The sequence below is a fragment of the Pseudorasbora parva genome, chromosome 2 (genome assembly GCF_024679245.1).
Source record: "Pseudorasbora parva isolate DD20220531a chromosome 2, ASM2467924v1, whole genome shotgun sequence".
NCBI classification, from domain to species: domain Eukaryota; kingdom Metazoa; phylum Chordata; class Actinopteri; order Cypriniformes; family Gobionidae; genus Pseudorasbora; species Pseudorasbora parva.
In genome coordinates this window covers 7,579,125-7,604,271 of record NC_090173.1, presented here as the reverse complement: position 1 = coordinate 7,604,271, position 25,147 = coordinate 7,579,125, and the positions used below count along the sequence as shown (strand labels likewise).

Below are 25,147 nucleotides of genomic sequence, written 5' to 3'. Positions count from 1 at the left end.
AATTAGTATATTAACATTTAGGTATTTAATGTCAAAGTTTAGATGTTTAAGGTCATAAATATGAATTAGTATATTAACATTTAGGTGTTTAATGTCATAAAAATGGCTTAGTATGTCAACATTTAGGTGTTTAATGTCATAAATATGGTTTAGTATGTCAACATTTAGATGTTTAATGTCATAAATATGGTTTAGCATGTCAACATTTAGGTGTTTAATGTCATAAATATGGTTTAGTATGTCAATTTCAACTTGTGTCCAAATCATGATTGTTATCATTTTGATGGCATATAATTTAAACTTTTTCATCTCATAATGAAGTCTTTTTTTTTGGTCAATTTTGACATGTCATGATTTGTGATAACTGATTTCCCAAAGCATGAAATGGGCTTGTACAGTGTGCACTAAAGCATTACTATTAATTTTCCTCAATCGATCAATCAAAAGAGACGTAAACAGCCCAGGGCTGATGGTCCAATGGCAGCTTAGCATTCATAATAAACAGATTCGTGTTCAGGCGTTGAATAGAGACTCAGTTGAAAAGCAGGCGGGATGTGCTATCCCATGATCCTCAGGGGCGGAAGAGCTGCGGCTGCATGCTGACGAAGCTGAAGTTGTATTTGGGAGGAAGCCCCTGATGTTTAGTGCTGTTGAACGCCTCCCAGGAGAAGACAGGAAGTCCTCCTTCTGTGGTGGGGCCGTTGAGCGCCTCCGCCTTGAACCCCTGAGCCATGTGCAGATCCGTCACCTGACAGCAGAACAGAGGTCAGGAGCACAGAACTCAACCTGATTGGCTAATGAGCGGCGGTCAGCTGACCTTGGTGTCGTAGCATCCTCCAGGACTGGCCTGATACTCGCGCAGGTCGTTTCGGCAGCAGATGGACTTACACGGGTCGCCCTGAGAGTACGGGTCGTTCTTATAATCTGAGGACAGATACACACACACGCAACTCATTATTGACACCTGTTGGTTATTTACTGGTACTACTGCCTTAACAATGACACTCCCAATGGATGAGGATAATTTAATAGCATTTAATAGAGCTGTGTTATGACGTATAAATAATGAATATAAAAAAAAAAAAAAATCTGATAGACTGTTTAATATACAACATACACATAGTCTAGTATTAGGTTACAAATTGTTTACTAACTTTTATTAGTAACTTTGGTAGGTTTCAGATTTCAATTCATAAATAACATCGATGGAGGGGGGCCCAAAAAATGCAGCCTGCCTAGTGTAAAGGTGCAGTGTGTAGTAGCTAGGAGACCCGTGGTGTGTGTCGATAGAAAGGGCTCATTCTAAGGTAATAAACACATAGCGGTCTTTATACTCTGAAAACATAGTTATATAAATTATATAGCATTTCTGTCAATAGATCCTCGTAAATACTACACACTTCACCTTTAAATAATTTTTATAAATTTTTTTGTAGATACGGCCAGGATTATTAAATCGCCAACAAAACATAAGCCCCCCAAAAACTTGCTACTTGAAATAAAATAAATGTTAAATATATAAATTTGAATGCATGTAGCAAAATAAACTAACTAAATGAAAGCTATATAAACAAACTACTAAAATGAAAACAAGCAAAAAACTAAGCAAAATTGACAAAAATAAATAAAAATAGAAAACACAGACAAAAAGAAAGAATAAAAACTATAATAAAGTCAATACTAATATAATATCAGTTAAACCAAAATGTATTCAGACACCTTCAATATTTCTTACATTATCACAGTTTATTCTCTATAGTTTAGAAAATGGCGGTAAAATATCTCTGACAAGAGTTAAACTCTGTCAGGACAAACTCATCTTTATAATGTCAGATAACTTTGATAGAAAGGTGTGTAATGGATTACAATCAACGGTTAGATGTAAGAACAATTAGATAATACCAGTTTAGCTCAACCGATGACCAAGCAATGCTTTAAAGGTCACATTAGCAGTTAAAAGAAGAAGGAAAACACACTTCAGCAAAACATGCTCCGCCCAAAGTGTCTGAATCATTGTTTCAATTGTACTGGTAGTCCCCGTATGAACATCTTTGGGTATTTTATATGTCACAGTTGACTGTTTTGCTCTCCTCACTTACAGAAATAAATCAAGCTCTGGGGTCAATTTTTGGGAATTTCCACCTACACAAATTGAAAAGCTTCCCATACACACATACAGTAGCCTCGAAATACATAAATGGTGTCATTTTACAGGAAACCGTTTAAAGTTACATAAAACACTGCTAGAAGTGATAAACATGTAAGTATAGGTTGTCTGAGCTGTAATAACCACCTCCACCCCCCACATATTTTAGGTTATAAATTCATTTTTGAAAGTGTGAGCTCTAGCACCCTGCAGACAGTTCGGGCTGTTTCCACTAGATGGCAGCAAACACTGGAAAAAAGACTTGTGTCTGTATCATGTTGTACGCAACATTTATTCAAATGGGTCTGAAAGGACCCCCTCCCCGCCCCCTGAGTGTTTGGTGTGGTTACCGTTGTATCTCATGATGTGTTTGAGGGACGTCAGGTCGCTCACTGAAGCCTGGTCGCGGCGGAAGATCTTGGCGCGAGGGCAAAGGTCATAGGAGAAGTCTTCGCCGTGCTCCTTCCACATCTGCTCGTATCCGCTCAGATCGTAGATCTTACGGTGGAACGGCACATTATAGGACGGCCAGTAGCCTGCAGCACAGACAGGGTTAATACTAGAGCTGTTGAATATAAGCAATAAATAAATTAAGATATTTCACTGTAAACTAATCGTTTCTCCGATGTATCGCGATGCAGACGAGGACGATTCAGTATCGGTTCAGTAAGACCATAACCGGTTATAATGTTACTGACGTCACGTATAATGTTATTTGTCACACACGTGTATTGTCGCGGTAGCACACAATGGCAGAGGAAAGCGAGACGCGAGTGATTAAAAATGCTCCAGCTACTTTAAAAGTCGTCATCTGGGCACATTTGGGCTTTTATGAACAACCCGGAGAACCTGAAAAACACACACACTTGCTTTGTGTAAATCAAAGTTATCTGATTTATCAAAACTATTTAATTCACACTTGGGCGCATAAATGTGTGTCTGAAAAAAACGGATATAAATCCAAAATATAATAATACAAATATACAAATAATACAAATATTATAATAACCTTTTTCTCCATGCCAAAATTCCAGATGGCCAGATTCATATTATATATATCTATAATCATAACCGAACCGTGAGATCACACTAGGGATGGGCATTTTCCCAAGATATTGTATTCGAATATTTGGGCTCATAAAAATCGAATATTCGTTTATTTAAATTAGGTATTTTGAGAAAATGAGAGAGATGTTTCTTTCTTTTTTTCTCTAAACATGTCGTCACCATTTCTGAACAAGCTTATGATTAGGCAATGTACACAACACGCTTACGTTATATCTTAAGGTTTTTAAAACATTAAACAGTGTGTAAAAAAATGCCTAAAGAACAAAAGCATTATAAGCTCAAGGAGCACGAGCGGAAAGAAACACTTATAAAGCAGAGCGCGTCAGCTAGTGTGCAGAACGTACACACACACACACGTCAATAGGCTATATAGCCTACAGACCTGTGTGTGTGTTTGATATGGCTGATGTGTTTACTTTGTATTGTTTCACATTTTCATGTAGAGAGAAACTATAATATTATTGGATTATGATATTATTCCCGGATGAGAAAACGCGCCACTGACAGGCGTTGCGGAGACAAAGATAACGGTTAAGTGAAGTTTGAGTGAAGAACTTTGTGTTTTCTGTTCATAAACCCTCAAAGAACTTTAAAGGAAGCATTTGTCTCGAGATCATTTTGCTATCATAAGTTATCTCACTCTCACTCGGGGTACAGATGAGCTTACCTGCACTCCTGAGCAGTGATCGCTCATTCCACTGGTGTTTGGATTTCATGTGATTCTCGTTTGTGGTGGTGATATTATAACTCAGTTTCAGTTATTGATTTCATCAAAAGTAACTCCATTTTTCAATTTTCATCTAAGTAATTCCAAACATCGCGAGGAAGACGACGACATTGTGATCAAATGCACTCAAATTATTAACCCGCTCCACAGCGCCCCCAGTGGATTGAGTTATAACTGCGAGATCTCATGGATTCACTGCATTTACAGCCAGCCAATTAACACAAAATTCGAATAGTATTTTTAGTTTTCGACTGTTAATTACAGATCGGATATTAAATATATAAAAGTGTGTTAGCCTTACCTCGTCGCAGCGTCTGAGTCTGGTCTGAATACTCCACCAGTCCCGGGATCTGCTCCACCACCGTCAGCGCCCCGTCCTCCAGACGGCTGCCCAAAACCACTTTACTCACATCCAGAACCATATACTGGTTATTATAGGTGCCTGAGGGGGAGATTCGGCTCTGGGTCAGAGCGCTCACTCACAAAGGACATAAAACATCAGACGCTAAGGAGCTAGGAGCATTTATTTATTCTTCATAAACTTTACTCTAAAATTAGGATCTGTTATTATCTTTATTAGGAACTGCAACATGAGAATGATAGATGCATTTATTTATTTATTTATTTTATATGAATATGAACAATATCAAATTCATTTGAATTAAAAATATCTTAAAATAAATGGAAAATTAATTTCTTAAAATCATTTAAAACAACTATTTTACATAGTATAACAAGTTTTGGTTCCTTGCCCCTGTGGCCTTTGGCTCAGATCGGGACACTAACATTAAAATTATGATCCAAGTTATTCAACTAAATATAGAAATAAAATTAATTTATTAGGTTTTTATTTAATTCTTTAAACTATAATACTGATCTGTCCATATTGTCACGATATGATAATTGAAATAAGCCAGTGTTGGTATTTGTAAAATTTCTTGACCATTGCTGGCATCTTAAAACTATTATTATGTTAACAAAAATATAAGTTACTTATGGTCCTCAAGTGTAATGATATGAAGTAATTGTAAGTGTTATGGGTGTAACGATGGGCATGTTTCTGACCGGAGTTGTATCTGGAGAAGATCTTTGCCCACTGCTCTCCGGTCCGGGCCAGGGCGTGTGCCAGCCGAACCCTCTGCCAGGAGAACAGGCTGGCAGGAGTAATGTAGGAGAACAGCGAGGTGTTGAAGACGTTATTCGTGGTCTGGGTCATCATCAAACCGCTGCCCAGCAGATAGAAGTCATCCAGAGACACCAGGAAGCCTAAACACAGACATCACCTCTGCGTTCACAAACACCAACATACTATACACTACTGTACATGATGAATAAAACATGACCGTATGAAACACTGGATAGTATACATAGTAGTCAGTGGTCATAATGTTATGCCTAATCAAAGTGTCTGATGATCTCATCACCTGTTAGTGGGTGGGATATATTAGGCAGCAAGTGAACATTTTGTCCTCAGAGTTGATGTGTTAGAAGCAGGAGAAATGGGCGAGCGTAGGGATTTGAGTGATTTTGTCAAGGGCCAGATTGTGACGGCTAGACGACTGGGTCAGAGCATCTCCAAAACTGCAGCTCTTGTGGGCTGTTCCCGGTCTGCAGTGGTCAGTCTCTATCAAAAGTGCTCCAAGAGGAACAGTGGAGAACCGGCCACAGGGTCATGGGAGGCCAAGGCTCATTGATGCACGTGGGGAGCGAAGGCTGGCCCGTGTGGTCCGATCAAACAGACGAGCTACTGTTTAAGTGTGATGCTTTGGGCAATGTTCTGCTGGGAAACCTTGGGTCCTCCATCCATGTGGATGTTACTTTGACACGCTCCACCTATCTAAGCATTGCTGAGACCATGTTCAGCCTTTCATGGAAACGGTATTCTGGTGGCTGTGGCTCTTCCAGCAGGATAATGCTCCTGACACAAAGCACAAATGCTTCAGGAATGGTTTGAGGAGCTCAACAACCAGTTTGTGGCGTCGACTCGGCCTCCAGATTCCCCAGATCTCAATCCAATCGAGCATCTGTGGGATGAGCTGAACAAACAAGTCCGATCCATGGAGGCCCCACCTCTCAATTGACAGGACTTAAAGGATCTGCTGCTATAATCTTGGTGCCAGATACCACAGCACACCTTCAGAGGTCTAGTGGAGTCAGTGCAACTCAATATCAGGATGTAGCATTGTAAGAGCCACATAAGGACTAGCTCACTTGAAATAATAATTTAGTTTAAACAGTAATAAATAAATAAAAACCATTTCATGAAAACTAATAAGAAATGTATTGGTTTAAAATGAATGATTTAGTAATCCTATAACATTTCAGTATTTTGAGCTTCCGGTCAGATATCACTACGTCATAGCGTTAGCGATTGCATGTAGTTAGTTAGTTTGAAGTTAGAGACGTCGGAAGCAACACAGTTTTCTGACCGTGCGTACCATGTCTATGTATATTTTTGTTTGTTTGGAAGGAAACACAGAAAGAAGACAGTTGTCTGCTCGTGTTTCAAATACTGGTTGTAGTTAGACTGACTTCAAAAGGTGCTACAGAAGAACTAAAAGCAACTAGGTGCCTTTACATTAGTCAAAAAACTCGCTAATACAAAGCTACGCTGGATTATCTGGATGACGAAGACGACGTGGCTAGCTGGTTGTTAGCCAAAATAATCGGATCGGACTTTAGCGCCGAAAACAAGTCTCAGTGATCTGCTGCGGAACGGCACGAGCCGTTTTTACCGGAGTTTGAGAGAGTGACGCTGCGCGCTGAAGTGTGGACTTTTTCCTTCAGAAGACAGAAATACGGTAACGAAAACTACTTATCTGTGTGGATTGTCAAGTAAAGCCACGATACGGACGCACGAAGATACTGAGTGAGTTTGGAAAAGAGTGAAAATATGTCCTCTTCTCCCTGTGAAACAAACACTGGCTCTGATTCAGCCAATGTGGAGTTATATCTGCGATCTTTAAGAAGTTGTTTTGCACTCGGTTTATTAACCCTCTGGGGTTCTTCATTTATGGGTCACACTCAGGACCTTCGGGTCTAAAAGGACCCGGAGGTCGGGAATAAAAAAAAAAAAAAATTGAGTAAAATCAATGAAATATATTTTTGTTCAATAATATTTTTTCTTTTCTTTTTTGGTGTTTTGAGATAATTTTATGATTTATAAATAATATTTATGCAATAATTATGACCCATTTTTTCCCATTGAATATAATAGAATTTTTTTTTTTTTTTTCCTTTTTTTATTAAAGCTGTATTTCATTTTAGAGTCAAGCCTAGGCCTCATGAAAGCATTTTTTTTTTATTTGATTGGTGCCATCTGGTGGACACAGAGCATTTTTATCACGCAATAGCACATTTTTACCACTAGAGTGCATTACAGAACCTGTGTGTGTGTGTGTGTGAGTTTTTGTTTGTCTGTTTTGCACTCTTGATGTTTTAGAGATTCACCCCTTCACTGTTGAGTCCTTTTTTTCTGCATCCTGGCTGATTTGTAGATTATATGCACAAAAAACTCTGTATTTTCATATTTTTGCCAATTTCCCATTCATTTCCTATGGGGGTCTTTTTTGACCCGAAGGCCCCGAGTGTGACTATTTTTTTTACGACCACTTAGACTTTTCCAATCCTGTCCCCAATTTTTTTTTCTGTCCATATACCAAGTACCAATACCCTCACCAAGTTTCGTACCATTCAGATGAAGCTACGATTTTTAACATTTCTTTCAAAAAAAAATTCGGGTCAGAAATGATCGAAGAACCCCAGAGGGTTAAGGAAAGTACATTTGAAGAAAGTGCTTTAAACGTTTGCATACAATTAGAGCATTAACTCTGCCATTTGTAAGATGGCTGAGGAAGACGAACATAGATGTATCGAGGATACAGTGAAACAGGGAAGATCACATAAGCTGACGGAGAAGGCATTAGAGGAGAGATTGCAGAGGTGCATTGCACAGAGAAGAGGAACATTAGCAACTCTGACAAGCAAAAGAAAAGAGTTAGAGACAATGATGAGTAGTGATCGACCGATATCTCGGATTCCCGATATTTTTCCTGATATTTAAGCATTTTTTCATAATCGGGTATCGGTTTTGTAATATCAGATTTCCCGATAAATGGCGCCATCTTGTGGACGTTTTGAGAATTGCATACAAGCGTGCCATTAACGGACTGTCTGAGGGGAGATGAGTCAACAACGGTGTTTAAAAGGTAAAATAACCTGCATCCCTTAATTAATAAACTTTGTTTGACATAACATTAATGCACAATTGAGATATGCACAATTAAGATGTTATGAGATGATATCAGTGGCGGCATGTCAATAGAGGGCGCTGGGGCGCCGCCCCCATCACAATTCCAGAAATACACATGTATACAAAAATTATATAAAAATGAAATAAAAATAAAATAGTTTACTCATATGATGTGCAGGCTGGTAATTAAGAGCGTCAGCATTTAATTAAAACAAATTTTTATATGTTTTTTAATGTTTCGTGTGGTTTCATGGGCGAGGGACGCCGGACAAATGGATGTCTATCTGAGTCCATAAATCGTCGGGCAGCATGTGACCTGAAGCTGGTCTCTAATTGGTTTCTTAAAGATTCTCCTCCGGGCGCAGGTCGCTGCGTCCCTGGCGAATCAGAATTGCATACATGTTTTTTGATCCAATCTGATTGGTTCTCGTCAACTGTCATTCAATGTTACGCTCTTGGCCACTACTGCGAGAGAGCGTTGGTGACAACGTCACTCCGACCCCGCCCGCCTAAACATTCGTAGAGATGGCAGCAGTCAAACTAAGTTCTGTGATTGATTTACAAACAAATCCTTTCACAAGGCGTTCGCTGGAAGAAAAAAAAAAGAATTAAGGATCTCGAACCAGACCAGCCCGATTTACAAATTCAGCAGCAGTCCAGTGACAGAGGACGAAGCTACACTCGGAGCTTCACCCGCGCTTGTTATGAGAAAAGGAGGTGGCTGACTGGATGTGACGGTAGCATTGCCCTTTTTTGCTTTCCCTATCTCTTATTTCAGTGACTGAGAGGTGCTTTTCGACCTTGAAAAGAATAAAAACTTTTCTCAGAAACACCATGACCCAGGAGAGGCTGAATGCACTTGCAATGCTGTCCATGGAAAAGAGACTTGTCACTGAGATGACTGACTTTAATCAGAGAGTAATTGAGAAATTTGCTGGCCAGAAAGAAAGGAGAGCAAAATTTATGTTCAAGTAGTCAACATGCCAGTCTGTTGTTGCTACTTTTGTTTTTTCCTTTCCTTGTTCAATTATATATGGGAAATAAATATGTAAAAAGATAAAAAGTGCAGACACTTTTCTCTTTAATGCTTGAATTTAGTCAACATGCTTCTTGGTACTGCTTTGTATTTATTTTACTTATTTGATTTATAAATAAGTAAAATAATTTATAAGTAATTATTATTATTATGTATAATTTATAAGTAAATTATACTTAAATATACGCAATTATTCTTAAATATACATAAATTACCCCCCCCAGGCCACCATGAATGAGAGCATGTTGGAAAGCGCTAAACTTATTTCTCTCTCGGAGTTGCAGCTCCAGCATAGGATAGTCACCGTATGTAAACAAGACCGACTCGTTTAAAACTCCTAATTATATTAACGTCTGCTATATAACATTTATATAATAAACATCTTGTTAATTACAGCTCCGTGAAAATGTATTACTAGGCCTTTCTCCGCGAGATGTGTAAGTTAAACGCAGAGATGAAAACAGCGCTGTCGTCAGCATTTCATAGACTGACACAAACATTAATTTTGATACCGTACTAGATGAGATAAGAAAAAGAAACAAACCCACGAATACATCATAGCCATTACAATTCCAGAGAATATTCAATCTTTAGTCTATTGAACACAAACCTTTTAAAACTGTAGTTTAAAATGAATGCTTATATTTAGTTATGGGGATTTGAGAGACTCAACTCTCATTTATGTTCTCCATTTGGAAATATTAGACTTTATATATGTATTTTGACTGTTGTTAATATGGCTGCATTTATAAATAAAAAGTTGAAACAGCATTAATGTTAAAAGGACTGCACTGTATTTAAAAAAAAGCAAATTTTTTGAGATTATTTATTGATGTAGATGTCTTTTGTTCTGTATGTAAGTGAGTGAAACCGCAAAAATTACAGTGTTTAAAAAGCGCAGTTAAGTGCTGTAGCTGTAATTGTAAAAAACACAGAAATAACAAATAAAAATATCGGTTCTATATATCGGGTTATCGGCACATAGACATCCAAATAATCGGTAATAAAAAAAAATCAATATCGGTCGATCACTAATGATGAGTGACGCATAAAGTTATGCCTGATCGGTGTATATTACCAACTGTACTTTTAAACAAATCAATGAACCGAATGAGCCGATCTATACCGGGGTAGCTGCTGAAGGACAGTTTTCCGGTGGCCGTGTGCGGCTCGCTCAGCCTGAAGTCCCAGTGTTTGTAGATGCGCATGGTGGCGGCGTACGTGTACCAGCTGGAGTGAGCGAACAACAGGTTCTCATAGCCGGGCAGCATCTGAAACACACGGCGGAGGTCAGAAAACATCCCATCAGCCGCCATTAATGACCATCACTGAGGTTACCTTGATGAGCGCGGAGCAGTGGCCCATCGGAGGAGCTTTATACAGACTCATGCGGGACGTCCCGCCGGGAACCAGCGCCGGAATCAGGTCCAGCAGATCGCCGACCGCATTCAGGAACTGAATGGAAAACTGGGACAGAGGCTAGAGATAGAGAAAGACACACACACACACACACACACACACACACACACACACACACACACACACGCGATAAGAGAGAACGAGCAAATTGTGCTTCAGCTTCAACAGAAACTAGATACAAACACAAAAAAGCAACGACTAGTACTAATAAACCCTTCAGTTAAATTAAGGTGATGAGGTAAGAATGATGGTAACATGATTAGCATGATGCTGCTAACATGATTAACATGTTGTTAACATGATGCTAACATGATGCTAACATGATTAGCAAGTTGTTAACGTGAGGCTAAGATGATTAGCATGTTGCTAACATGATGCTAACATGATTAACATGTTGCTAGCAACATGATTAGCAAGTTGTTAACATGATTAGCATGTTGCTAGCATAATGCTAACATGATTAATATGTTGCTAACATAATGCTAAAATGATTAGCATGTTGCTAACATGATGTTAATATGATTAACATTATGTTAACACAATTAACATGTTTGCTAGGTGGTTGCTAGGGTGTTTTTGGTGGTTGCTAGGGTGTTCTAGGTGGTTGCTAGGCAGTTGCTAGGGTATTCTGGGTGGTTGCTAGGCAGTTGCTATTGTGTTCTGGGTGGTTGCTATGGCGTTGCTATGTGGTTGCTAAGGTATTCTGGGTGGTTGCTATGGAGTGGCAGCATCCCATAATGATACCCAAAAATCACCTTGCCAGTATGAATTATATAAACCAGGGCTATTCAAATCTCACCCTGGAGGGCCAATGTACTGCAGACTTTAGCTCCAACCCTGATCAAACACACCCACCTGTGATTTTCTAATGATCCTAAAGACATTGATTAGCATGTTCAGGTGTGTTTGATTAGGGTTGGAGCTAAACTCTGAACCGCATTGGCCCTCCAGGATAAGATTTGAATAGCCCTGATATAATCCAACCCCCATGTCTCTATGATTTTCTAACGCAGAGATCTAAATTGTTGCTAGGGTACTCTGTTGGTTGCTATGGAGTGGGTTGGCACCATCCCATAATGACACCCCAACAGCTAAAATGGGTTTTCATGCGAGTAAGAAAGAGGAAAAATACAGGAACTAGACCTTTAATAAAATAAAAGCTTTCTAGATGTTTACATTTTATAACTACGGAAAAGATGAGAAAGAGCATAATAAACTAATTACGTGAACATCTACAGTTTAAGTAATAAAGAAAACGGGGAATATAGCATTAATAAAACAAAATAAAAACTCTTTAGACATTTTTTTAAAAGAATGACAAATACAAGACAGATAAGAAAACACAGGAGAGACTGAAAGCCTTTTAACGCATGTTTACATCATTTGAGTGAGGAATAGGAAAACACAGGGAATAAAGATATTAAAATATAAATGACTGAAACATCTAAAGTTAAGGAACAGCTAAAATACAGGAAATCGTTAATCAATTATCTTTAGATGTTTACGTCATTATTAAGAAGGAATAGGAGGAAAAAAACTTTAGATTATGTTTAAAATTCGCAAGAGTAATATAACGGATGTATTTTACTCTATGGGACTTTTATTTTGACGGGTTCTCTCTCTCTCTCGGCTGTCTGGGCGGATGATGCAAGGATGGCGGGAGAAAGGAGCGAGAGGTGTTGCGTGACAGACATGCCATGATTGCTGTACGAGAAGTCAACACTTTCTGAAGTATAAATCAGTGGTGCACAGTTAAAGTTTAGTGAGTTTAGTGAACTAACATTATCGTGCTGGACTGGGCCGCGCCATTTTGTTCCAGAAAGTTCCTGAGTTTTTCTAGGCCGCCCTGAAACTTCTCGTTTCTGTTTATTACCCTGCCATCCTCACGACATCTCACTGTCCTGTCCCAGCTGTTATCCTGTCATCGCAAGTCATCTCATCAAAGTTGTCGTTGCCACAGACTGGTATAACAGTTCGACACACACACACACACACACACACACACACACACGGACATTTACTGATATACAGTGAACCGAACTGAGTGTTTGAATGAACTTTATGATTCAATCGTCAAGTTGAACTTTGTGAGAACTGAGTCAATTGGAAATTTAATCATACATTGATTCATAAAAAAGGTTCATACAAGGTATTTGAACTGTCATTTGCACTGAGTCATTTGGTTTGACTTATAAGAGTCGTCAGAGTTTGAAACATACAGTGTTGTTTGTGAATCAGTTGGTGCCTTGATATTGAAATTAATTTTGGAAAATTCATATCTAAGGTGTTAAGAGTTTTTTGAAAGTGTTAAGTATTTGAGTGGTTAACAAAGACAGAAGTCTGTTTATTTCTTTTTTGTTACTTTTGTTATCTTATCTTATTGAAAGAGATCCTTTAAGCCAAACTACAGTTTCCTAAGGAAGGAAAAATAAATTAATAATTGTAAAAAACAATACAGCTGAAGGTTTAATTTTTTTATTACTTACCTTGGAGTAGGGGCGTCTCACTTTCACTATTAGGTTAGGAAGGGGGGGGGGGGGGGAAACGTGCGTTTGCGTTATTGCATGTTTATACTTCAGGAAGCCACTGTGTTGAGATTTAACGACCTGAGGCCCAACCTATCTATTCCTGTAGTATATTATACAATAGTGTAAGATAAACCCTATTCACGCATTGTGCATAATTGAGACTCAAAGCACCAGAGTGGGGACCAAGATCCTTTACTCAAGTCATCAAGGGTAACGTTTAAATTTCCCCTACGGAGCGGAACACACAGTTTTGTTACATTTGGCGTCACGAACAGGATAGAATTACTGTCTTTAAATTTTTTTGTGTGTGTGTGGTGTGTCACGAGTCCCAGGCCTACAAGCTGAAAAATGGCGGAGCTTGAAGAACTGAAAAGGGAGATGGCAGAGATACAAAGGCGCTTTGCGGAGCAGACGGGAGCACTTGACCAAGCCAGAACCGAACAAAGAGAAGCCCTGTCACTAGCAAGAGCCGTCATTGAACATCAAGCCAGCACACAATCAACCCCAGCTGCCATTTATATACCCAGGGACCGAAAACTTCCAGAGTTTAGCGGTCACTCAACAAATACAGGAGAGTTAAGCATTGAAGAATAGGTATCATCAATGAAATCTGCCTTCCAGGTAATAAGAGTGCCTGCGGAAGATTGTGTAGAGTTAGCAAAACAACATCTTAGAGGTGAAGCCAAAGCAACAGTGAGGTTCATGTTGGGAGAAGGTGAAGGGTCTGCTGACGCCATCTTCAAAGTCCTGCTAGAGACGTATGGAGACAAAGTTCCAATCGGTACCAGACTGAAAGATTTCTATGAGCGTAAGCAAAGGCAAGGAGAAACGATACGCTCATATGCGTATGACTTACAAGAGAAGCTCAGTCGAGTTCAGCGCAGGGAGCCAAGCCGTGTTCCGGACGCCGAAAGTGTGTTAAAAGAGCAGCTCGTCCTGGGCCTTCGAGATGATTTCTTGAGGCGTGAAATGAAAAGACGAGTTAAAGAGGACACAAGTTCGACTTTTGTTCAGGTAATGCAAGCAGCAATCACGTGGGCAGAAGAAGAAGAAGAGACACAAATGGCAAACAATCCAAAACCCAGCCCACGTGTCAGAGTAGTTAATGCTAATGCGGATCAAGCTTCCTCCACATTAACCCTTGAAAAACTACATGAAGCTATACAGAAGATTGCTGCCCGTCAACAAGAACTTTACCAAGCAGTACATGGTAACAGCAGAGTACGATTTCAACAGAGCCGTCCTAATAGAACACCCCTGAAGGACAGCGATGGCCGATACATCTGTTATTCATGTGGTGAACCTGGGCACACTAGCAGGCGCTGTCCACAAGGTGCGGAAGCCACCCAAGCGTCTGATCAGTCTCGACGTTCTACAGGGATAGCTGAAACTAATGTCGGAAACGTTCCAGCAAGTACAATGCAAGCCATCCCTGGGCCATCTATGATAAGAAGTCATACAGCTGAGTGGACTGATGGAGCGACAGAGACGTTGAAAAAGGGTGCATTTGGAGATTGTCTGACTATTGAAGTTAAAATAGCTGGTGTCAAGACAAACTGTTTACTGGATACAGGCTCAGAAGTGTCTACTATTACAGAGTCACACTTTAAGAAGCACTTCGGAGAGCAAGAGTTGAAATTAGCATCTGCTCACTGGATTAGACTCACCGTAGCTAATGGGCTCAACATTCCTGTCCTAGGATGTTTGCAAGCTGATGTGGAGTGCATGGGGAAGGTTCTCCCAGGGAAGTTTATCTTTGTGCTGACAGACACCAGCACAGAAGCAGAGGAGATAAGAGGACTTTCAGGAATCATTGGGATGAATATCATCAGTGAATTTAAGTCGTTGCTTGTCACAGGGGAGAGTGTAAAGACAGCCAACAAATATGGGCAACCCGCAGAAGCAAAGATAAGAAGGGTGCTAGCCAGTGTTGAGAAAGCTAAATCCCTGAGTTCTGACGGCAAGATTGGTTTTGTCAAAGTTGGTGGAAAACAGGCCATCACCATCCCTCCACTAAGTGAAAAGGTTTTCGAAGGTCGCTGCAGAGTGCCACCTAAAGTGAAGTGTCAAGTATTAATTGAGCCCGCCACCAATGCAAGCCTACCCAAGGGGCTTTTAGTTGCCAGTGTGCTAACAAAAACTGAGGGTGGTATAGTCCCTGTACGCGTAATGAATTCAAGTGAGCGGACCATCAGACTTAACCCAAGATGCAGAGTAGCAGTAGTGTCTAAACCACAGGAAGTGTTAACAGAGAATACATTGGAGTTTGAGGAGCAGGAAGGTATGCTACATGTCAGACGAGTGGCACATGTTTAAGCTATCGAAATCTCTGACCATTCCCCAGTACCAGTCCAGGTAAATTACGAACAGCTTAGCCACACAGAAAGAGAGAAACTAGACCAGTTGTTGGCCAAGTACAGAGATGTATTCTCCAAAAGTGACAGCGACTATGGTTACACCCAGGCAGTGACACATGACATTCACACCGGTGATGCTCCACCAGTAAAACAGAGGCACCGTAGAGTGCCGCCACATGTTTTCCAAGAATTCAAAAAACATGTTCAGGACCTAGTAGTATCGCAAGGCATCCTCAGAGAGAGTGCGAGTCCATGGGCGTCCCCAGCGGTTATAGTCGTAAAGAAGGATGGCAGTGTGCGTTTCTGTTGTGATTACAGAAAGCTAAATCAAATTACATACAAAGACGCATATCCACTTCCCAGAGTGGAAGAATCTCTTGATGCATTGGGGAATGCTCAGTTGTTCTCAACCCTAGATCTGACGGCCGGCTATTTCCAGGTAGCTGTGAGTGAGCGTGATCGTGAAAAGACAGCAGTCACTACCCCGTTCGGACTGTTTGAGTGGACGCGGATGCCATTCGGGCTGTGCAATGCGCCAGCCACCTTCCAGCGCCTTATGGGGGTAGTGCTCGGGGATTTGACTTTCGACGTCCTCTTGATATATCTAGATGATATTATCGTGTTTTCCAAAGACTTCAAGAGTCACTGTGAGAAGCTAGAGCTGGTCTTTGATCGACTGAAGCGTCATGGTCTAAAGTTAAAACCAAGCAAGTGCTTTCTCTTCAGGTCTGAGGTAAACTTTCTGGGCCACGTGATCTCCTCCGAAGGAATCAAAGTCGACAGTGAAAAGGTTAGTGCCTTGGATACTTGGCCTGTGCCGAAAACTGTGAAAGAAGTTAGACAATTGATTGGATTCATGAGTTACTACCGGCGGTTTGTACCCAATTTTGCTCAAATAGCAAAGCCATTGCATGCGTTGATGGGGAGCAAAGACAAAAGGAGGGCCTCTGAACTGTTCATGTGGAGTAGCGAATGCCAGACCGCATTTGACAAATTGAAACAATGCTTGATGTCACCACCTGTCCTTGCTTACCCTGACTTTAGTCTTCCATTTGTCCTCACCACAGACGGGAGTCATCAAGGCCTCGGAGCTGTATTGAGCCAAAAGCAAGGGGGAGCAGAGCGCGTCATTGCATTTGCTAGCAGAGGCCTGAGAGGGTCAGAGCGGAATGACAAGTACTACAGTGCATTCAAATTGGAGTTGTTGGCCGTTAAGTGGGCTGCAACAGAAAAATTTAAAGAGTATCTGATGTTCTCAAAGTTCACTGTAATCACAGACCATAATCCACTGCGTTATCTGGAGACTGCAAATCTTTGTGCAGTCGAGCAGCGCTGGGTGGCTCAGTTAGCAGAGTTTAATTTTGAAGTTCTGTATAAGCCTGGAAGACTGAACACCAATGCTGATGCTCTGTCGAGGATTCCCTTCTGTGAGGTCCCTGAACGAGAAGACACAGAGAAGGATTTCATCCGACTGAACTCTGAGGAAGTGCGTGCATGCCTGTGGCCCACAAACGGGTTGAAACGGAGAGAATCCGGAGTTCAAGTGGCGGTACAAGCATCCATAAAGAAAGTGCTGAATGGTTACAGCTGGGATGAAATTAGAGCGCTGCAAAAAGGTGATTCCTTGATGGGTCCCAAATACCATGCTGTGTCCGAAAACAAAAGACCAAGCCGTGCAGGACAACAGAGTATGCTGCCAGAGTTGAAAAAGCTTTGCAGAGAGTTTGAACGTCTTCAGCTGCATCGTGGAGTGATGTTTAGATGCATTCTTGACCCAAGAGATGGAGAGAAAATTAAACAGCTTGTTGTTCCTGCCCCCTTACGCCGTTCAGTTTATGACAGCCAACATGAGCATGGAGGTCATTTTGGAGAGAGGAGTACGCTTACACTGATCAGAAGAAACTACTATTGGCCTAGCATGTCTAAAGATGTTCAAGGATGGACAGAACAGTGTAAAAGATGTACCCTTGCAAAGGATGTGTTTCCAAGCATCAGAGCACCGATGACCTGTAGCAATGTCACGGCTCCTCTAGAAGTTCTGGCAATGGACTACACCCAGCTGGAAATGTCCTCAGGAGGGTATGAAAATGTTCTTGTTCTGACCGACATGTTCACTCGATTTACTGTTGCTGTTCCGACCAAGAACCAAACAGCGAGTACCACCGCAAAGGCCCTCATAAAACATTGGTTTGTCTATTATGGCTGTCCAGCACGTCTGCATTCGGAGCGCATGCAGTTTCGAAGCGCAAGTAATCAAGGAACTCTGTAAAGTGTACGGTATCGGGAAAAGCCGTACGAGCCCCTATCATCCTAAAGGCAACTCTCAATGCGAGAGGTTTAACCGTACAATGCATGATATGCTGAAAACATTGACACCTGAACAGAAGAAAGACTGGAAAACTCACTTGCCAGAGCTAGTGATGGCATACAACAATCACATTCACTCATCCACTGGCTATTCTCCTTTTTATTTGATGTTCGGGAGGGATGCACGCCTTCCATTAGATGTACTGGGTGGGAAGGATTTAGAGGAGAGTGATGCAGAAAACTTGGATGATTGGGTGAAGAACCATCACAGCCGACTAAAGACTGCCGTTGAAGTTGCAAACACAACTGCACAAGAAGCCTCTAAGAGACGAAAGAGAGTGTATGACCGCAAATCCTCTGGAGCACTTGTAAGGCCTGGTGACCGTGTGTTGTTACGTAAATCACAAACATAGGGGCTGAAATAAGATTCAAGACAAATGGGAACACACACCCTACATTGTAGTCAAACAGAATCATTCAGACACTCCCGTATTCACTGTCAAACCTGAACAAGGGGGTCCGTCCCCAGAGTAGTACACAGAGATCAGCTCCGTCACTGCACATTTCCTTTGTTGTTATCTAGCACACCACGTCCAGCCAGATGCGGACCTGAAAACCAGTCAGATTCTGAAACAGAATTCCCAGATCTTGTGTGTTTTCCAGCCACTGCACATAGAGAGAGTAGAGATGAAAGGGTGGTACAGGTGGGAACCAATGATGTAGAACAGAGAAAGTGTAATTCAAGAACAGGGGAATGTAGTACAAGATGTGGTCCCAGAAATAGAGTGTAGAGTACAAGAAGTTTCTGATGATGCTGACATTTCAGATGTTGAATGTGAAAATGTTCCAGAGCTCAGACGCTCTCAAAGACAAAACCGTGGTAAATTACCTGCAAGGTATAGAGATGATTATCTTATGAGATAAGGTAAAAAAAAACATTAACTAAGTTTGTGATGAGAAATATTTAGGAGTTTGTGTGAGATTGTAATGAATGTATTTTGTGAATTGTTGCACTTTTAAATTGTATTCTGTTTATGTTCCAGGGGCAGGCTGTCTGGAGATGTCGATGGTATGGCAGGGTTTAGCAGGGGGGAATGTAACGGATGTATTTTACTCTATGGGACTTTTATTTTGACGGGTTCTCTCTCTCTCTCGGCTGTCTGGGCGGATGATGCAAGGACGGCGGGAGAAAGGAGCGAGAGGTGTTGCGTGACAGACATGCCATGATTGCTGTACGAGAAGTCAACACTTTCTGAAGTATAAATCAGTGGTGCACAGTTAAAGTTTAGTGAGTTTAGTGAACTAACATTATCGTGCATAGTTAAAGCAGAAGTTAGGTCGATTGCGTCATCAGAAGGTGAACGGTGTTGGAGAGCACGAGAGAGAGTTGCTAGAGCCGTGAGTTTCATTCAGAACACTTACTCTTGGTGTTATTGCGAGTTGGACTGGGCCGCGCCATTTTGTTCCGGAAAGTTCCTGAGTTTTTCTAGGCCGCGCTGAAACTTCTCGTTTCTGTTTATTACCCTGCCATCCTCACGACATCTCACTGTCCTGTCCCAGCTGTTATCTTGTCATCGCAAGTCAACGCAAAGTCATCGCAAGTCATCTCATCAAAGTTGTCGTTGCCACAGACTGGTATAACAGTTCGACACACACACACACATACACTGATATACAGTGAACCGAACTGAGTGTTTGAATGATCTTTATGATTCAATCGTCAATTTGAACTTTGTGAGAACTGAGTCAATTGGAAATTTAATCATACATTGATTCATAAAAAAGGTTCATACGAGGTATTTGAACTGTCATTTGCACTGAGTCATTTGGTTTGACTTATAAGAGTCGTCAGAGTTTGAAACATACAGTGTTGTTTGTGAATCAGTTGGTGCCTTGATATTGAAATTAATTTTGGAAAATTCATATCTAAGGTGTTAAGAGTTTTTTGAAAGTGTTAAATATTTGAGTGGTTAACAAAGACAGAAGTCTGTTTATTTCTTTTTTGTTACTTTTGTTATCTTATCTGATTGAAAGAGATCCTTTAAGCCAAACTACAGTTTCCTAAGGAAGGAAAAATAAATTAATAATTGTAAAAAACACAATACAGCTGAAGGTTTAATTTTTTTATTACTTACCTTGGAGTAGGGGCGTCTCACTTACACTATTAGGTTAGGAAAGGGGGGAACGTGCGTTTGCGTTATTGCATGTTTATACTTCAGGAAGCCACTGTGTTGAGATTTAACGACCTGAGGCCCAACCTATCTATTCCTGTAGTATATTATACAATAGTGTAAGATAAACCCTATTCACGCATTGTGCATAATTGAGACTCAAAGCACCAGAGTGGGGACCAAGATCCTTTCACTCTCAAGTCATCAAGGGTAACGTTTAAATTTCCCCTACGGAGCGGAACACACAGTTTCGTTACAGTAAGGAGCAGGAATATACAGGAAACAGCATTATTACATACAGTATTATTAAGGAATGAGAAAAACATATAAAGTTAATAAAACAAATTAACGTTTTAGATGTTACATGATTATTAAAAAGGAATAGGAAAATACAGTAAATAAATATTTAATAAAAAATAAAACGATTTAGGAGTTTAAAGCATTGAATAAGAAATGGGGAAAATACAGGAAATATAGCTTTAATAAAACAAAAATAACTCTTTAGATGTTTTAATCATTTTAAAAAAGTAGGAAACAGAACAATTATAGGAAAGAGATATGAAAAACACAGGGAAAATATTTAATAAAACAATTAAAACTTTAGATGTGTCATTTTTTAAAGTAAGAAATTAGAAAAATACAGGAAATTAAGTTAAAAACGAAACCTTTGTAGGTGTTTACATACATAAAATAGAGATTATAGAGCTTTAATAATACAGAAATAAAACCTTTTTACATGCTTACGTCATTTAAGTAAGGAATGGGAAAATACAGGAATTAAACCTTAATAAAAAATAAAAAAGTTTTAGAGGTTTAAGTAATAAAAAAAATAAGAAAAATACAGGATAGAGCTTTAATAAAACTAAAACTCTAGATGTTTCAGTTTAAGGGAACAGGACAAATACAGGAAAGAGAGATGGGAAAAACAGGAAAGATTTAAAAAATAAATACAACTTTAGATGTTTCAGTCATTTTTTAAGTAAGAAATTAAAATACAGGAAATTAAGATAAAAAATACTTTTTAGGTGTTTACATGTTTTTTGAGTAAGCATAGCAAAAATACAGATTATAGAGCTTTAATAATACAAACACTCTAGATGTTTGAGTTTAAGGAAACAGGAAAAACACAGGAAAGAGATTTAATGAAACACAAATAAATACTTTTTTTTTTAGAAAAAATAAGTAAATAAGGTGATGGCTGTTCCTCCGCTCACCTGTCTCCCCTGCTGTTTGGCCCAGTCTTTCACTCCGGCCTGCAGCCCGTCCAGCTGTGCCAGAATCAGACCCGTGTGGACCCACAGGGGGTCAGAGCTGTTACGGGTCACCTGACGCCGAGACCACTCGTCCTGCTTACTGCAACACACACACACACACGCGCACACGGGGTCAGTGCTGTTACGGGTCACCTGACGCCGAGACCACTCGTCCTGCTTACTGCAAAACCACAGACAGAATCAGCACGCAGGCAGAGCAAACACAGGAGCTAACACACACACACACACACACACACACACACACACACACACACACACACACACACACACACACACAAGAGAGTGTGACTCACGCCATGAAGCGCTTCACGGCCACCAGGGTTTTGGGATCCTGGATCAGCTGCGGGTACATGTTGGCATAATGATCGAAAATCTGCCTAAAAACACACAAAACAACAAACTGTCAGTCCTAATAATCCCACTCATATCAAACTACAAGCATTAAACTTAAACCCCAAACCCTGACAAAATCAATATTCATATTTTTAAATAACACCTCTCAACAAGACTATATACCAAAGTATTAATGTCATTTATATACTATATTAGAAATATAATTAATATTTAGATTTTATTTTTAGGTTTATTAACAAATATTTTAAGTTAATGATTGAGAAACCCGTTTTGAATGTCTAAAATCGTAATTAACCCAAATCTTAACCTGAATGAATGCAACATTAATATTAATTTCACAAGCACACAAGTTTGCCACTCATTTACATATTGCAGAAAGTTTGTTTAAATACTAAGAGTCAGAAAAAAAATGGAAACATGACTTTTTAGTGCTTGAAACTTTGACTTAAATAAGTCCCCTCAGCTGCAGCTACTGTAGTTGTTTTATGTTTTATTTGCACTTTGACTGAACATCTAAATGAAGCAGGTCGTTTAAGGCTGAGCGCTCAGAGGACGTACGGTGCGGTGAGGAAACCCTCCAGATATCCAGCTATGAACATGGTCACGTCGTCCTTCTCCGGCGTCTGTCCGTATCCGGCGCGGATCTCCAGCACGCCCCATCCGGTGGTCGAGAGGGTGTCGTTATAGTAGCCGAACGCGTCGCCCTGCGGGTCCAGAACGCCCTGCTTCAGCACAACAGCCTTATGGGTCGAGTCCCAGTACGCCGTGGCCTTCAGCAGATCTGGAACACACACACACACACAACGTTAATATGGACGAAATAACATCACAACCTTTATTTTCAAAATCACTTTCACTATCATCACTAATCACTAATCGTAGTAGATTCACTTTCTCGAATTACTTTATTTCAACAAAGGTAAAATAAGGACAAGGGCCAGATTGTGAAGGCTAGACGACTGGGTCAGAGCATCTCCAAAACTGCAGCTCTTGTGGGCTGTTCCCGGTCTGCAGTGGTCAGTCTCTGTCAAAAGTGCTCCAAGAGGAACAGTGGAGAACCGGCCACAGGGTCATGGCTCATTGATGCACGTGGGGAGCGAAGGCTGGCCCGTGTGGTCCGATCAAACAGACGAGCTACTGGAGCTCAAACTGCTCCAGAAGTTAATGCTGGTTCTGATAGAAAGCTGTCAGAATACATAGAGCAGCTCAGTTTGCTGCGTATGGTGCCCATGCTGACCCCTGACCCCGCCGAAAGCACCAACAGTGGCACGTGAGCATCAGAACTGGACCACGGAGCTTCACTGGATGAAGGTGACCTGGTCTGAGGAATCACGTTTTCTTTTACATCACGTGGATGGCCGGGTGTGTGTGTGGCTTACCTGGGGAACACATGTCCCCAGGATGCACTAGGGAAAAAATATTTAATATATTATATAATATGAAAACAAATCCACAAAATAAGGTTCTGATTCTCCATGAATCTCAGTCATGTGATGTGTCTGCAACTACTTCCTTATAAATACATACCATTTTTAAACCATTAGAGGAACTTTAATTTGAGGATATGAGATGAGAAATTATTAATACTCAACATTTACTCCTTGTAGAGCGAATACAACAGTAAAACACTCAAAAATATTGCAGTCTGACTTTTTAATAAGTTTCAGTAATTAAAGATAAATTGCCTAGCATGTTATATTTAAAATCTCTGAACACTTATCCTTTTAAACCCAGCTTAAAATATGACTTTAAATAAAGAAAACAAAAAAATATAAATACTTTAAACAAACCTTTTCAACTTATCTTATTGATCAATGCATAATGTATTACTTTATGTATTGTTGTCCCTTTGGTAACTTTCTGAGGGGGGGAAACTATTATATTTCAGCTCAATCTAACCATAAAGTAACTGGAGACGCGTCTCAGACTTCAGATTGACTTTTACAGGATCATGTGCTTCTCCAGTCAGCTCATGGTCCAACAGACAAACCTGCAGTGCTAGACAATTCCTCTTTAACTCACTTAACTTGAGCTCTAATGAGCGAAACAAGAGCAGGGAGTGTGTAAGACACAACATATGGCCAACAAAGATAAAACACAACGTGTGAAGCACGAGCTTTATGAAAGTCAAGGTTAAAAAAAAGCGAGTTACTTACTGTCGCTCCTCGCTGTCGCGGCGAAACAAGCGAGAATTAAAACACAAATGCTGTTTGTTGTCATGTTTGCGTCGATGTCCAGTCAGTCGCCGCAAAGAAACGGAACATAAAGTGGGAAAACTGTCAGTAAACAGGTTCCTTGTGGCAAACCGACATTAATAAATCTGGACGCGATCCTCAGACGAGATAATCCGACACTGCGTTTATAAGACACGACAGACAAACACTTAAACGACACGATGAACACCGACAGACGCCGAAAAAAAAGTAAAACTATCTTCACCCCAGATGGGACTCGAACCCACAATCCCTGGCTTAGGAGGCCAGTGCCTTATCCATTAGGCCACTGGGGCGGTTGATACCAGCTGGGAGGCGGAGACCCTTATAAAGACGTCCAATCGCACGCCAGTGAGGCGTCACGTGACTGTTGCTGACGTTCGACGCGGAAGCAAAGCGCTCGACTACGAAAAATCTCGGGAATTAGTTCAATATAACTATTCAGAAACGTCTGAATGTATCATTATAACACATATCACGGTATTAAATAGCTATCTTAGTTTAATACACGCGAGGAGAACCCGTTTGAATTAACTTTTTGGGAAGTTCAGGGGGATTAACCATCTATCTGTACACAGCATTTGGTTTTCGGCGTTATTAAAACCATAACGTTTCGCTCTTATTAAAACGAATCACGATTTTACTACAAATAAAACCAAAAACGATGGTTATTATATAGTTAAATCATGGTAAGCACAAATTAACCATAGCTTAACCATGGTATTCGTGGTAGGCGACTGTGGTTAGATAAATGGTAATCAATTGGCCATGGTTACTACACTTTTACTATGATAAAACCATTGGTAATTTTCTTAAGTTTTCGCATCTTTTATGTGATCAGTGGCTGAATATCAATACCGGCTGAAAATAGGTCAAACCTGATTATTTTAAATCAATAGTTAAAACAACATTAAGAAAAAGATAAGGGTCTAAAATAAGTTTTTTTAGTAGCAAGACTATATTAGGCCTACTTGTAGATGTACCTTTCTTTTATTAAATACTTAAAAAGTCTAAAACTACATGATTATCAACTTAAAATAAAAAATAAAAACATGATAATCAAAAGCAATAACAGCTGAGCATTGTCATAGGATTCATGCATTAGTACAACATTACCAATAATGCAAATGGGAAAAAACAGGAATAAAGAATAATCCGAGAGAATGTACCTGAAATGTTGAGTTATTTTGTTTGCAGTTTTTCACATGGTTAAACTACCCTGATCAACTAATGAGCTGGACATTTGACTGACTAATTCGTTTACATTTCCACTGTTAAACCTTTGATTTGGACAT

The 25,147-nt window shown here is 40.2% G+C and overlaps 1 protein-coding gene and 1 non-coding gene across 2 annotated transcripts; both read right to left on the bottom strand.

The window, feature by feature from the left end:
• plbd1a (phospholipase B domain containing 1a) lies at positions 1–25,144 on the bottom strand. The gene is made up of 11 exons (XM_067455517.1): positions 23,796–25,144; positions 22,198–22,420; positions 21,579–21,662; positions 21,226–21,364; positions 10,568–10,708; positions 10,356–10,500; positions 5,007–5,207; positions 4,243–4,383; positions 2,497–2,682; positions 818–924; positions 1–748 (listed from the first exon to the last, which is right to left on the bottom strand). The coding sequence occupies exons 1-11, from the start codon at positions 23,857–23,859 to the stop codon at positions 572–574; spliced, it is 1,608 nt and encodes a 535-aa protein (XP_067311618.1). The 5' UTR covers positions 23,860–25,144; the 3' UTR covers positions 1–571.
• On the bottom strand, positions 24,076–24,148 carry trnar-ccu (transfer RNA arginine (anticodon CCU)). Its single transcript has one exon. It is a non-coding gene; the product is annotated as a tRNA-Arg (tRNA).
• Positions 25,145–25,147: the final 3 nt, after the last annotated feature.

Coding starts and splice junctions, on each gene's coding strand:
- plbd1a (XM_067455517.1), bottom strand. CDS start 23,859: ATGACAACAAACAGCATTTGTGTTTTAATTCTCGCTTGTTTCGCCGCG. Junction 2,683..4,242: donor GACTCAGACGCTGCGACGAG/GTAAGGCTAACA, acceptor TCTGTGCTGCAG/GCTACTGGCCGTCCTATAAT. Junction 749..817: donor GAGGATGCTACGACACCAAG/GTCAGCTGACCG, acceptor TTCTGCTGTCAG/GTGACGGATCTGCACATGGC.